Source organism: Ochlerotatus camptorhynchus, unplaced genomic scaffold (genome assembly GCF_037179485.1).
Source record: "Ochlerotatus camptorhynchus isolate MF236.1 unplaced genomic scaffold, CSIRO-AGI_Acam_v1.1 ptg000746l, whole genome shotgun sequence".
Taxonomy (NCBI): domain Eukaryota; kingdom Metazoa; phylum Arthropoda; class Insecta; order Diptera; family Culicidae; genus Ochlerotatus; species Ochlerotatus camptorhynchus.
Window position 1 is genome coordinate 98,407 of NW_027041214.1, and position 16,243 is coordinate 114,649.

Genomic DNA, 16,243 nt, shown 5'->3' on the forward strand with positions numbered 1-16,243 from the left:
GGAGTAGTGTCTATGACAGGACCCAGAGAGGCCGACCTGCAAGGACCCTTACAGGATACCTTAGACAATTTGTCTACTTGGGCTATCCAGCTAGGTATCGAATTCTCCACGGAGAAAACTGAGTTGGTCGTTTTTTCTAGGAAGCATAGCCCAGCACAACCGAAGCTTCAACTTTTGGGTAAGCCGATCACTCATTCCATGTCTTTCAAATATCTTGGGGTCTGGTTCGATTCAAAATGCACCTGGAGATCCCACATTGAGTGTCTGAAGCGGAAATGCCAACAAAGGATCAATTTTCTCCGAACAATTACCGGAACGTGGTGGGGAGCCCATCCGCAAGATCTTCTAACGTTGTACCGTACAACGATTTTATCGGTTTTAGAGTACGGTAGTTTTTGCTTCCAGTCGGCGGCTAAAACGCACATCATCAAACTGGAACGGATCCAGTATCGCTGTCTTCGTATTGCATTAGGATGCATGCACTCGACTCATACGATGAGTCTCGAAGTGTTAGCGGGCATGTTGCCACTCTCTGATCGGTTTTCGGAATTATCCCTCAGGCTCCTCACCCGTTGTGAAATTATGAACCCACTGGTGATTGCAAACTTTGAGAAGCTTCTTGAGCTAAACCCTCAAACTCGTTTTATGTCATTGTACTACGTGTACATAACACAGGATGTCAGCCCTTCGCAGCATAATCCCTATCGTGTTTGCTTCTCCGACTTCGACAATTCTGTTCATTTTGATTTATCGATGACGCAAGAGATTCGCGGAATCCCAGAGCATCATCGTTCCATGATTGCTCCGTCAATTTTCGCTGCAAAGTTTGGCCAAGTTGATTCCGCAAGATCGTTCTTCACAGATGGATCACTAATAGAGGCGTCCGCTGGTTTTGGTATTTATAACGAATTTCATAGCGCCTCTCGAATGCTTCATGCTCCTTGTTCCGTATATGTTGCTGAACTGGCGGCAATACATTATACGCTAGAAACGATCGCCTCACTTGCACCAGATCATTATTTTATTTTTACGGATAGTCTCAGTTCTGTCGAGGCTATTCGCTCCATGAGGCCGGTAAAGCACTCCTCGTATTTTCTCATGAAAATACGAGAGCTTCTAAGTGCTTTATCTTTAAGATCTTTTGTCATCACCTTTGCATGGGTCCCATCTCATTGCTCGATTCCGGGCAATGAGAAGGCGGACTCGCTTGCAAAGGTGGGTGCTATGGAAGGCGATATTTACAATCGACAAATCGCCTACGACGAATTTTTCTTCATTTATCGTCAACAGTCACTCGCCAGCTGGCAAAATAAATGGAGTGAAGGGAGTTTGGGACGATGGTTATATTCAATCATCCCTAAGGTGTCGAAGTGTCCTTGGTTCAAGGGGTTGGATGTGGGTCGAGACTTCATTCGTATGATGTCTCGCCTCATGTCCAATCACTACTCGTTAAACGCTCACTTGTTCCGTGTTGAGCTGGGGGACAGTAATCTCTGTGAATGTGGACAAGGGTACCAGGACGCAGATCACATTATTTGGTCATGTGCTGAGCACCGTGGAGTCAGATCCGAGTTGTACGATTCCCTTCGGGCTCGAGGTAGACAACCTAATGTTCCAGTTCGGGATATTTTGGCTAGACGCGATCTGGAGTTTATGCAACTCATATATGTTTTCTTGAAGAATATTAACCATAGATTGTAAGTTTGATTAACCTTGTGTTTAGTTTGTGTTTTGTATGTGTGTGTGTATTTTTTTTTTGTAAATTTGTTTCTGTAATAATTGTATTATTACAGAGTTGATATAACGTCGATAAGATTAAGTATATGTTTTAGAAATAGTGAAATTTTAGAATCATATTCCAAATCTCCTTTTCCCTCTCCCGATCCAAACAATTGTCATCCAATAACCTCGAGAAGACCGCGAGTAATCGGTTCCAATCCTTTAATTTTAGATTTAAGACATTCATAATGTATAAAGAAAATGATAACTTGGCTCTGTAAAGTTTATTCGATTGAGCCTGTACAAATAAAGTAATTAAGAAAAAAAAAATACTTTTGATTTATGCCTATACCTATTTATTATATCTTAGTTCGACCCAGGTAACATGTGACTAAAATGCTTCATTTTGAAGTTAGTCTCCTAGCTGATTTTTAAATTATATAGGGTATATGTTCCAACTATGCTCACACGCTTCCACTATGTCGCACCACAAAAATACGTATGGGTATGTCACAATAGTAGCACGCCACAGTGGAAATCCCGAGCCATAGTTCAAACATTTATCCCAAATCAAAATGGAGCACATATAAGATTAGTTACAATAAATGATGTTTAACATTGTTTCCTGAGTAATACTTCAATGAAAACAACAATGAAAGTTTGTCACGCAAATAGAAAGAGCACCGTCAGGCACTTTCTGAAATATTTCAATAGTATAATTCCCTTGTAAACCCAAACAAATCTATCTGCGTAAAAATAAATAAAATAAGAGTGATTTGCGGCAAAACCCGCCAGTATCACACCCAACGTCAGTGCCTATACGTAAGCGTATTACGACGCGGCTCTCAATTAAAGGAGTAACAAGTGTGATACTATCACTGCTAGACTAGATCTTTGGTTCTCTCATGCAGTGGTTTATCAGAGAGGGGAAGCTTAGTAATCCCATTGCCTGCCCATGACGCCATTCTATCGCGTCATGAGCCAGCAGCGCCGACCACCTACCGTCTCCAACACTCCACTATAAAGCATGAAATTAAGCCCGCCCACCAACAGCAAGGTGCAAAAACTAGCCAAGGGGAGGGTGCACTACAATGAAAAAAATTCAGATAATATTCAAGCTGAACATTGCATTAGGTCCTAACATTGATCGATTCTCTTCGTCGACTTTCTCTTCCGTTAATAACTTGAGCACATAACCGTAGCTTGTATTTGTCGTATTAGATGCTAGATAAAAACTTCTTTTATCGATATGTGTGCTGAAAATACCTGGGCCAAGTGGATTCAAGGAGAAAGTCGACGAAGAGAATCTTGTCAATGTTACTTAGGATCTAATGCAATATTCAGCTTGAATTGTTTCGCTTAGCTGTAGCAATGTAAAGAGAAAATCGATGAAGAGGATCGACCATTACAAGTAGGCCATATTGAACGCTCACTGCCGAATTTCAGTACCTATCACTGAAAAAACTCGACGGTACTGCTAAGAGATAAGCATTGTAAGTCCCTCCTACATGGAAAATTATGCAATCAAACGGCTTGCTATGCCTCGCCCCCATCAGCAAAAAATTTGGGATTTTATAAACTCGACAGTGAGCATGCATAAGGGCGTATAAGCGATGATCGATTCTCTTCATCGATTTCCTCTTTGCATTGCTACAGATAAGCGAAACAATTTTCAAGAATTTGTTCAATGCAGAGTTGTAACAGGTTGTATTGGCTATCAAAAGCGACAGCAAACGCACCGAGAAACGTTAATTCGAGCGAGTTATTAACAAAAGAGAAAATCGACGAAGAGAATCGATCGTCGCGTTTACGCCCTTATGAATGCTCACTGTCGAACTGTTCTATGGCATAATTTTCCAAGTTGGATGTGTCGTGAACGGACCGAGGTTTCCAGCCTCGGCCACGGTTACACGAATTAGCGATGCAGCTCCCACGGGTGCGGCTGCTTCTATTGCTGCTGCTGTATTTGCTGCTGCTGCTGTTTCTGCTGCTGCTGTTTCTGTTGCTGCTGTTTCTGCTGCTGCTGGTGGTCCGTCACCTCTACAATACGTTACAAGAATGACTTCAACGAGCTTAGGTAGGGAAGAGCGCTACGTCCATTTCCGTTCTATCGAGCAGAAATCATCAATGATATCAATGATTTCACCATGCGCAAAACAATAATACGTTTGTTCCGATCCGTTAGTTCATAGGCCACAAAATAAAGCCTATTACAGCGCATTGTATGAATATTTACACTCATTGTTCTCAAAACAAAAGAAGCGCTCCACTAGCGAATCCACTTTTTCTACGTTTATCTGTAAGAAGAAGAAAATCTAATGGCGTTTCAATGCGTTAGGACGGAATTGAAACTCGTAGGACGAATTTAGAATCAAGAAGCAGTGTTAGATTTTTAATATATAATATCTCAACATTGAATGACTCTTTATCCAATCCAACGGTACGTATGGAAAGGTGTATAAATTTAGAAGTTATCTTTGATGAAAACATTCAATGTTTTGTTCAAACCCTTTCAAAAAAGAGAGGTAAAGTGCGGGATGCGCTTAGTAGGACGGAAATTAGATCAAAAACCCTACCGTAAAACGGGGTAACATTGATAATTTTTTAAAGTTTATTCTAATAATTTTTTGTTGCAATGAATATTTTTTAAATTTTATATTTTTAAAACAAGTACTGAGGATCGAGGAGTAAATTCGATAATTATTTGTTTAACGGAAATTAAAGCATTTGCCATATTTTTAAGGTTGTGTTACCGAACATCAGTATTTTGATTTGGGGTTACTTTGATAATGCTCGATGAATATAGAAAAAAAAATCGTGAAACTCAAACTTTTCAGTTCTGTAAATATGAAACTTTGAATGAGTATATAATCAGAAAACAACATAGTCAATAAGAATACATCATTGAATTTGTGATGGCCATATCGGAAATACATTTCATAAATGATGGTTTGAGTGCTTTTTCAAACAGGCGAAAAATACGCAAATGGTTTTTTTTTATATTTTTGTAAAATATTTAACTCATACAATATAAAAACTATATACGATATCAACGGAAATACACTAAGCTGCAATTCGGAGCCAATATTTCTAATTTAGAAAAAGCGCAGCGAGTTAATTTAATCTTTATAATATACTATCAAAGTTACCCGCATTATCAAAGATACCCCGTTTTACGATACTTCATATTTATACCTGCTAACCTATCAAAATTATCTAACCAATGAGATTCCGTTTACATACGGACTATCACTACTCATTATTTATTCAACACTAACTCTATCTACTACAGGATGGACTTTCATAGCTAATCTAAAAGCATAAATAGAGGTATCGTCTGATAATTTCAGTGCTTGGTACAGGAGTCTGTAATGTGTGTAGGGAAATCCTCTTTTTTTTTTCACCACAGATTTTTTTTTTAAAACCATATTTAGTATTTTTGTTTAATCACTAGATTAAAGATGTACCGAGAATTGAATTGAGGGATTTCAAGCTAAAATGTTCCGATCGCGAGATATTGACGATCAATACCGAAATTTCGCCTAAATTTCCAACCCGTTTTGTGTGGTGTGTGCTGCTGATTTCCACTGTTACCCAATGATTAGGGAACTTTGATAAATAACGTAGTAGTTGAGGGAGGAGAGGGGTTTCAGAAGTTGGGACCGGCCATGTATTAGGTGGTTTAATTGGTCAAAGAAATATAAGTAATTTATGCATGGCCCTAATTTTACTTCCAAGGCGGTGTCGTAATGGGCGAGTTAAATTTAACTCGTGGTTAAAAGTTACAGATGAGTTATCGAATAACCCTACTATACGAGCGTGGTTATTTCGGACCGACTAGAAGTTAAATTTTGGTAACCGTGGCTGAGTTTTGTTTGAAAACTGATCAATTTTCGGCATTTTCGAACATTGAAAATAACTTTCGAAATGTCACGTTTAACCACGAGTTAAATTTAACTCGGCAATTGGTACACATGGGCTCGATTATTTTTTCGAAGGTACGCTTTTGTAAATAACGCATTTAATCGTCGATTTGGCGTAACTGGTAGCTCACCCACGCATGCTAACACTACCATCAGATGGAAGAAATTTTCCCCTACCTGTTATAGTGGTGTTAGAATGTGGGCAAGCTATCAGTTATGCCAAACCGACGATAAAATGCGTTGTTTACAAAAGCTGATATGTCCTTTCGAAAAAGTAATTGAGATTTGTAGTTATCATTCAGGCAAGGAGCGCTTGCGTCATCGAGGCGACGCCGCTACCAGTCAGCCAGTGATCTCGACGGCAACGACGCGCAAAGTTCGAGGTGAAAAACTCGAACGCTGCGCGCTTGACAGGAACCGCCTTCCTACTGCTACTGCTACTGCTGCTACTTACCTGCCATTCGAAGCGAAATGAGTTGAAGCACTTTAGCAGCGCTGCTTTATAACTTTTCAGATTATCACGACTGGGTTTGGGAAGAACGTTTATTTCATGAAAACAGTGATAAAATTTTCACTTTTTATTTGTACATTTTTAACAGTTAACAGTTTTTTTTATGAAAAATTGAAAAAGCTTACGAGAGTTATTTCCTATCGATTGGCGTATTTGGATTTTAATTTCATCTATAAATGACAAAGTTATAAGCGTTCAAAACCTTACACCTTTTCATGACGGTCGCGATTTTAGGTTTACGATTTACCCCCAGTACCTTCCCGTAAGACGTAGTCTACGTCAACAAAAAAACGCGTAAAATCGGAGTTGAGCGCATACTGCAAAACAATAAGTATATATGTTACGAATGCCTTGTGAAATAAATCTTATTATTATTTACAGAATTCTACGACTCAAGAGCTAATGATCTTGTTCTGGAAACACAAGTTCACGGTGTACCTAATCCAGAAATTCAATGGTACAAGAATGAGGAAAAAATTACTTATGATGACAAATTGATGCTGAACCGTGAACCAAACGGGAAGTACCAGTTGCGCATACATAAACCTCATTTGGAGGATTGTGGTTTATATGAATGTCGCGCTAATAATAGTGATGGCCAAAGTAAAGTTAAACACGAAGTAAACTTCAACTCAAATGAGCAATTCGTTCATGCACATCGTGTTGAACACGCCGAACGATTTAAAAGGCAACACGAAGAGGAACTAGCATTTAGTTTACCCCTAAATATATCACAGGAAACATCACCACCGGTCAATGAAGACGACAGTGTCTACAGTGTGACAAACGAAGAGAATCAAGATTCTACTGCAAAGGATATAGAACAAGAAAAGGGTGATACCATAGATGCCCAATCTACTGATAAAGAAGTTGTAAAGGAACCTGAACCTCCAAAATCAAAACCGGTCTACAAACCTAAAATAATGCCCAGGCGAAGGTTTGATGATGGTCCATCAGAACCATTCATCATAAGGGATTCTAAAAAGAAGCTTACATGGGAAACTAAACTTAAAAACCTTCCTGCACAAGAAGGCGGAACCCTTAAACTTGTATGCATTGTTGCTGGGCCGCAACCTCAATACAAGTGGATGAAAAATGGAAAACCATTAGTATGGAGTAAGGATTTAGTAAATGCAACTAAAGCCGAGTTTGGTTGCATCAAAATCAACCATGTGACTTTATCAGACGCAGGAGAATACACGGCGCAAGCTAAGAACGCAGACAGTGAAATAGAGTGTTCTTGTAAAGTTACTGTATTTTCAAGCACCAAAGAAGTACAAACTAAACCTACATTTACAAGAATAACAGGTGAGTTTTAATGCTTTTGTCGGAAGATTGGTAGTAAATAATGATAAAACGCGCATACATTTAATTAGCCTGTGATGGAATCATCCTGCATGTATTTTATTTGCATGTGAGCTTCGTGATGATCATGCGGTTAGCGGCGTCATCCGTCGTTAAGGCGTATTGTGAGTGCCACGAAGTGATGGTTCGATTTTTGTCTAGACTGGGTGTTGTGTTTTGTGTGTTGTCTAGTGTTAAGTGGTCGTCTGTGCAATTGATTTTTTTTCATTCTGCCTGTACTGTATCTACATACGCATTAAGCATGGCTTTGATCATTAAGTTTATTAAAGTGCTATACATATATGTATACAGCTCGAGAATGTGTCTATGGATGCCAATGTTATACTTTGCTTATTTTTTCCTTGATTTGTTTTCCGTCGATCTTGTCTTCAATTGGTTAACAATTAATTTAATCATTAATCTTAATCATTGATGATAAATGTCTTAAGAGTTATGCTAAATGCTAATGATTAACCATTAATCATCAATGATTTATTAATTTTTACCGCCCTCTAATATTTTATTGTATTTTCATTGCATAGACTACTATGACATTCGAGTGAACGATCTTATACTAGAAGTCCACGTTCGAGGAACTCCCACTCCTACTTTGTTATGGGAAAGAGACGGAAGAGAGTTCAAGAATGGAATTGATAAAGTAATAATATCTCGCGAGAAAGATGGAGTCTACAAATTAAGGTAACTACTAACAAGTAAAGGTTTACGTTTTAGAAAAACAACGTTCAAAGATCCCTCATTCACAAAACTTAGTTGTATTTTCGGAAACCAATCCCCCTCCTCATAGAGTCTACGTAGCCTTTAATAATAATTGTAAAAAACAATCGTTTAGCTGTATCATATTAATTGAATTCTTGTATTTCATCTTTGGCTCATTCAGCCCAACTTGAACTTTATGACTGCTCTTAACTTGAGCACTTCCACAACTATCAAATCCGATGTTGTTTGCTTTTCCGATGTGTACCGAAAGGCTTTATTTATTTATTTATTTATTTGTCTTCAATCAAGAGTAGACCGTTTTGAAACAATGATGATTACATTTAATGCCTTACTTCTAAACAACGTTATATCCAAAAAACAAACAACAGTATTATGTTTACATTGTACTACTTTTGCGTGTTCATAATTAACGAATAGAATTGAAGTATTGCTTCATTTTGGCTTTTGTCATTGTAAAGTCAATAGTTTTGCAATTCGTATCACTCAAAATTGCAAATTTGGCATAGTTTGTACGATGTTGGCTTGTAATAAAACTAATTCGATTCCGTAGTTGCCGGGAGGGTATGTTAATATTAAATTTTGATAAAAGTTTTTTTGAATCAATGCGATGCAAAACGATATCATTTACAAATTAAACCATTACAAAATTTGGGGCGTATTTTTAATGTTTGGATCCTGAAGAGCATGCAGCGGGCTTCATATGATGGAAAAGAATATCTTGTCCGACCTATTTTACGAAGAGCAAACAATAAAAATTGCTTTTGTAATGATTCTTTTCGTTCTTCGTGCGTGACTGAAAAAGATAACCAAACTACGCAGACCTTGCATAAGCAATGCATAATGTTTGTATTGCATACGGGTCCTGAAAACTGTGACTATAACGCATGTTATTTGCTCTGTTGATGATTGTATTATAATAGAAAATGAATGTTAGTTTTGAATTTAGAAGTTAGCGCTCAAATTCCGAGCCGATCAGTAAATGTGTTTGGACAAGCAAGTTTCGGAAGTCGTTCACGGACTATTGTATGTTTCTTTATCGGTTATTTTCTACCGTCGCTTCAAATATCGCGTTCGCGTTCGCCACGACGTCATATTCCGCGATGCCGCGCCGCGAAAATACGTTTCGCGTTGACTATTCGCAGTTTCCGAAGATCCTCTCTCATGACGAGATCCATAAGTTCATCGGGAAAGAACTCGGTCTTACGCGCGAAAACGTGCTTCTACTCCAACCAAGCAGACGGCTTGGATGTACCTTCGTGAAGGTCAACAACCTTGAACTTGCCGAGAAGATCGCGGGGCAACGCGATAGCACCCAAGTAACATTTCCAGTTTTATAGAGGTTTTATAGCATTCTACAAGTCTAAATCATGGTCTACAGAACCTTCATAAAACCAAAATTGTTACTTGGGCAAGCACGAGTTCGTGTTTGATGGCAAGTCCTACGAGCTACGGATTACGACGGCTTGAACTACCCGAAAGCATCACCAACGACCAGATCTCAGTTTTCCTCACCGACTACGTTAGTAGTTTTTAGTTATTAGTGTTCGTGATCTAATGTGGGTGAACGATACAGTGATTTTGGTGGTGTTAATACCCGTGTTTGTGTTGCTCGAATGGTAGTAACGAAGAACATTTCTTCACTCGTGACAATACAGGGCGAAGAAACTGCGGTGGGATACAAGGGCAGCAGCAGTCCTGCTTACACTGCCATGAATTTGCACACATCGACATCCCACGTGTTCAAAACAAAAACAGAGAAAACCGATTGGCAATGAGTTTCGATGAGGTCACGCTCACGTATACGGTCGGGAGGAAATTACACCGGAAACAAGGTACGATCGCCCAGTTTGATCGACGTCGACACCTGCTCTAAGCATATCCAAGTAACCTCACTTTAAACCTTGAATTTACAACCACTAAAACACCTCCAGCTTTAGCTTTCCAGCTATTAGCAGCATTCGTACCGCAACGGAAATCTTCTTAATCGTCGCCGAACACCTGACGAGAGAGCGTGCGTGAATCCAGTTTGGTGCGTCAAGGCTCGGACGTAGAAATGATCAAACGCTTCCTGCATTCCACTCGTGGGGATGTCCTTAGGAAAGGAGGGAATAAACCGGATCGCAGACTGTGTTTCCGTTGACATTGTTTGACCATTAAGTCCACCCCACGAAGCATTTGTCACATCCTTGGATACTTGTGTGGCTTTTGATTGCTCCCAAGGCTTTTCCATTAGCAATTGGGCTAGATCTACGACCGCTTTCTCGAGGACTGTAGCTCTATCTGTACAGGCATAATATGTTTTGGCAGGAGATTCAAGATCTTCTATTTCTTTGATGTGCTCCTGGCTAGTATTTGTGTCACTTTGAGTTCCTTCGATCTCGTCGATGTCGTCCTCCTCATTCGTTGGAGTGATACGCACATATTTTCCGGGTTCTGCTTCCATTCTTCCTATGAAAAGAAAATGGACAAACAGGATTTTTAAATTCTTTCATGCTAGTCACTGATTTTTATGCACTATAATGATAAGCTTTTTGTCTTTAAAAGGTAGAGCACTACTTCGTCGTAAACGCCCGTTTCCGTTCTATCGACCAGAGAAGATCAATAATATCAATTATTTCACTATGTACAAATAAATAATGGGTTTTTTTTTCCGATGCGTTAGTTCATTAACTACAACATAAATCATGTTAGAGCGCATTGTATGAATATTTACGCTCATTGTTCTCAAAACAAAAGAAGCACTCCTAGCGAATCCCCTTGTCTACGTTTATCCGTAGGACGAAGAAAATCTAATGGCGTTTCAATGCGTTAGGACGGAATTAAGAACGAATTTAGAATCAAGAAGCAATATTAGACTAACAATATCTCAACAATTTGTGACTCTTTATCAAATTCAACGGTACATGGAAAGGTTAAAAAAATTAGAAGTCATCTTTGACAGAATGATTCCATTTTTTGTTTAAAATCGTTCAGAAAAGAGAGGTAAAGGGCAACCCGCCCTCAAAAACCCTAGTTCTATTTTTGTCAAGCGCAACAAAACAAAACAAAATTGTGGAAATATTTGATTTTACGAAGCAGAAGAAAAAAAATGGTCTAGATCAATATTCTATTCGATACTATTTTGCCTTACCTTACCAGTTTAGTGACCTTACCAATTTAGGGAAGTCTTGCCGAAGTTCAGGGAAGTCCTGCTGGAGATCAGAGAAGTTCAGGGAAGGGCTGCTGAAGTTCAGGGAAGTCCTTTCATTTCAATTCATGGAAATCAGGGAAGTCTTGATGAAGTTCAGGGAACTCATGCCGAAGTTCAGGGAAGGCCTGTCGAACCTCAGGGAACTTCTGCTGAAGTTCAGCGAAGTCCTGCCTAAGTTCAGCGAAGTCCTGCCTAAGTTCAGAGAAGTTCTGCTGAAGTTCAGGAAAGTTCTGCTGAAGTTCAGGGAAGTTCTGCCGAAGTTCATGGAATTATGTAATTATCTTTAAAAATACCAAGACATATCAGAACATCCCGGTGGCGTCAACTGGGATTGTACCCAGGCCTGCTGGGGTGAAAGATGATCACGCTTACCACTACACAACCGGTGCCACTCAGGATCAATTTGATTTAAACAATATTTTATTTAGCAATGGCAAAGGTGGGTGATTTCATAAATAGTATAATTTATCGAATTATCTTTAAAAATATCCGGATATATCAGAATACCTTCATCAAAAAGGCTGAAATTTTTACAAAATATACTCAAATACTTATGAAACAACTTGTTAAATTTGAAGATCAAATTGGTTTAAAAAATATTTTATTGATCAATGGCAAAGGTGGATGATTTCTACAATATTTGAATATATAGTTCAATTTATCTAATTATCTTTAAAAATATCAAGATATAACTGAAATAGTCAATCAAATAGGCTGAAATTTTCGCACAATATCCTCAAATACTTGTGAAACAACATGTCAAAATTGAGGAACCTTTTGATTTGAAAAATATTTCATTTAGCAATGGCAAAGGTGGGTGGTTTCTAAAATAGTTCCATTTATCCTTAAAAATATCCAGATATATCAGAAAACCTCCATCAAATAGGCTGAAACTTTCACAGAGTATCCTTAAATTAACTTACTCATACACACACTTGAATTGTTTTTATTATTTCACAAATACACGCGTTTCCAACATGACTTAGAAATACTCTCAATTTAAAAATATTTTTATTATTTATTTTCAAGCACTTTCATAATGGAGTTCTTGCGACATTGACATTGCCGAATAGCATCCGTTTTCAATTATCGATCATTTTCGCAAAATATTTCGAATTGAAATACCAAAATATATCTCACAATATGCATCAATTATTGCGAATGAAAAACGCCACGCGCGAGCTTGTTCCTGCTGACGGTGCTGATGGTTTTTCTTGCTAATTCATTCATGGATCGCCCCGTCGTGTGGCTTTTTTCGCTTACTCTATTTTGTGCGAGCGTTCCAAATCACATTTTTCTTCAACCTGGCGCATGTTTACGCACAGATACACGCAAAAGCCAGTTGGTAGCTTAGGAAAACGAAATCTAATGCTCCAAGCATTAGCACTGCGTTACAAAATATGGTTTTCATTGAAATAATGCATTTTACAGGTATGTTGTCTTCGGAGGAAATGTTCTTAACAATATTTTTAAACGATATACGGGAGTGAAATATGATCTTTTATACGAAATAATTGAGTAATTGATGAGCAAAGTTAGCGACCACTTTGATTTTGGTCCTAAAATTGAACTAAGAAAATGGTTTTCAGAAAATTTAAACAATAAAACAATCTTGTAAAAACTGCTGGAGACAGCAATTTTAGTTCTTTAATTTTGCACGGAAGAGTTTTTTTCGATTGAGCGCTGCTTTATTTTGTAAAAAAAAATCAATGAAGTAAGTCATTTTAATCCGATCCACTTTCACTTTAAGGAGCAAATCAATAGTAAATGGAAATCAGTTTAATTGCATGGTAACTTTATTTAAACAGATTCATTGCATGCGTTCATACTTGTATTGTGGTGTGCATCCCACTGCACCATGAATGATCAATCATTGGTCACATCGTAAGATCTGGATCCGTTCCGGATCCTCCTCTTCTTCTCAAACATGCATTCGTCCTGAAGAACTTTTAGATAGTAAGAGAGTAATTGTTGCCTCGACACGAAAAACCTGATGCCTCGTTGCTTTTTAAATGGCCCTTTATCGTTATTCAAAAGAATTTACGCGTGCCTCGCTTAATTTCCAATATCGTGTTCATCCCGAAACACCGATTTATGATAAATATCAATGCGTAAGAATCTTCAAAATCGGTCAAACCTCTTGGTCAACTTTAACAAACACGCTACGACCAAATGCTGGTTTTTCTTAAAAACATTTTTTCTTTGCGTTCGTTCCGTTCCGCAGCGTGCGTCCTGCTACGCGGATGATGGATGGCCTATTGGTGAAGAAGGTACTCGTCCCGAATACCTCCATTGAATAACTTTTCGCATGGAGCAAGCGGCGATGAAAAAAGGGGAAAAAATGGCTTACCTCACTGGATTGCAGAGATGAGAATATGAAAACAAAAACTTCCAGTTGCACTATCCGACACATTTTTTTTTCCTCAGCACTCACAACTTTGGACTTTTCTGTCTATTTTCCTATGATGGGCGATTCCCGTGTGGTTAAAAATGTAGGTTCTATCGATCTTTAAGGCCAATTAAGAATAATGATTTCAGAATCGCCTATGTGTAATTCTATATTGCAGCCGGAAGGAATCACCCAGCTCAGGAGACAGACTCACGCACGACTTACTCTCACGGTGGCATGGGGAACAAAGAGGAAGAGACACGATGCTACAGTCTCTCGTGCCGTTGGTTCGGTGGAGGGTATGTGGTTGTGTGAGTGTGTTCCCTCAACTATTCGTTTAGCAAGGGGTGGAATCTAGGGGGAACAATGTAATACACATCAAGGTATATCCCACATTGCGAAGAGCACTGGTCATGTTGACAAAATTTTCCATCATTTCATCTGCTGAGAACAGATCGGGGTTGTTGTTTCGCATTGCTGGTTGTCTCCAGAATCCAGGTGGGATGGACAGCTTTGTCCAGCAGAAGATCCAAATGTCTCTTGCGCACTCCTCCACCCTGAAAGCTGAGGCCTTATCCTTCCTCCGTCCTGGTTGATTGTTGGTGGACGCCTATTTTCGAATGCGCTTGAAATCCTCGCGTTTGGAGCTCTGCTTGTCGGATCCTTGGTGAGCACTACCACAGTTGGCGCATTTGGTCGCCACAGCTTCATCCGCAGCACATTCGGGGTGGCATGGTCTTGAGCTCAATTGCCGCAGCGTGGCTTAATGTTGCAGTTGCAGGTGCCGTGTCCGAAGTTTAGACACCGTTGGCACTGAGTCACATCGCGATGGCCGCCACGGTATGGTTCCCAGCTGGCGATGATGGAATTGATTGAGCGGATGGCTTCCAGCGCGTTGAGTGTCACCATTCCCTTCTGGAAGTGTACCAGCAAAAGGCAGTCTGGGTACGCCTTCACATTATCGTCCCGCTTTGTCATCCGATAGACGACACTTGGGGCTAGCTTGTACTGGTCTCTGATTTCAGCTTCGATAAATTTTGGGTCGAAGTTTGGTAGGCCCCTGATGACGACCTTGAACGATTTCTCACCGGGAATGTCGTGGGTGAGGAATTCCACCTTGGCACCGACCAAGTCATACTCCGCTTTCGTACGGAGCACCAACTTGGTGCCGACTCTGTCCAACTTGAATTCGGCCTTAACATTTTTCACTACCAACGGAGGTAGCTTCACTTTTGCCGTGCTGATGTCGGCAGCATTTCCGAAATTGCCAATTTTGCTGCGCTTTTCTGCCACAGCTGACTAGATATTCCCATCGATGGGAAGAATAGCAAACCTGTTCGATGTTGATACACCCGAGCTTCCTTCACCGGGATCGTTGTTCTTTACCGGGCTTCGCGAGCGATGCTTCCCCATTTCAGGACACACACACACACATACACAAACACCGCGAAAAAGAGAACGCGAACACTGTCGCAAAAAACTTTCCGGATAACTCGAGAGAGCGAGCTAAAACCAAACTAAACTGCTTAAGGGTCAAGCAGATAATGTCATACTTCAACGTAGCCCGTATTTATACCCTTCATATTTTCCCCTTCTTTACCCAGCGCTGCTAGCTGTGTCTGGATTTCCCCTTACGAAATAATGAGATTATGTTCTCATGCTCTCTTCTCTACTATAACCTATCACCTCTGCCATGTTTCACGCTAACTAGATTCTACCCATATTGAATGTTTTATTGCATGTTTAAATTCTCAAATTGTTGTGCCTTCAACTAGGTTATCATTCATTTATCATTATTATTCCACATCAACTCTATCTACCACACATTCTTAACAAGGTTTTTAAAGCATGTTTGAGAATACAAGTAAAGCAAAAGGTTCTCATAACCTCTATAAAGAAAATATTGAATTTCAACCAGCTTTATTGCGGTCTGCAGAAAATCAGCAATAAATACATTTTGATGTTTCGTTGCTTGACAGCAACCACGATATATAAGCGTGTTGTTGTTCTGTTCTAGAAAAACAATAACATTGGGCCAGACTGTTTTATGTTTTTTTTCCTTGGTTTGTTTTCCGTCGATCTTATTTTCCGTACTGAGTACCAATCAAAGAAGAGAAGTGGATCTCGTGTAGAAACCGGACAGTAGGGACGCCTGGCGGTAGCGGAAATTTTGGCTCCTGCTTTTGAAAAATAGGCGTGGATTTTATAGAATTGCTGAATCCATACGGATTTTATTTTTTTTTTTTGTTTTTCGGTTCTACCAAATTGCATTTCAGCTCATATCTTTGAAAAATAATATTTTATTGAATGGACCTTGCTGAATCCATACGTGAAGTACGAACCGGGTTAATATTCACAAAAGTACGTATTTTCATAGAAATTTGATTCAGTTCTGCAGAACTGAATTTAGGCTTTAAAAAAAATAGGGT

At 39.3% G+C, this 16,243-nt stretch overlaps 1 protein-coding gene across 4 annotated transcripts in view; it reads left to right on the forward strand.

Moving 5' to 3' along the window:
- Positions 1-16,243, forward strand: part of LOC135714868 (muscle M-line assembly protein unc-89-like) — a 148,309-nt gene that overhangs the window by 63,655 nt on the left and 68,411 nt on the right. For 2 of the 4 annotated variants that reach the window (XM_065238279.1, XM_065238280.1), the window contains 2 exons: positions 6,535-7,461; positions 8,040-8,196. In XM_065238279.1, coding sequence (XP_065094351.1) covers positions 6,535-7,461; positions 8,040-8,196 — 1,084 coding nt within the window. Of the gene's footprint in view, positions 1-6,534; positions 7,462-8,039; positions 8,201-16,243 lie in introns of those variants that run through there. The other 2 variants (XM_065238281.1, XM_065238282.1) reach the window with 2 other exon arrangements.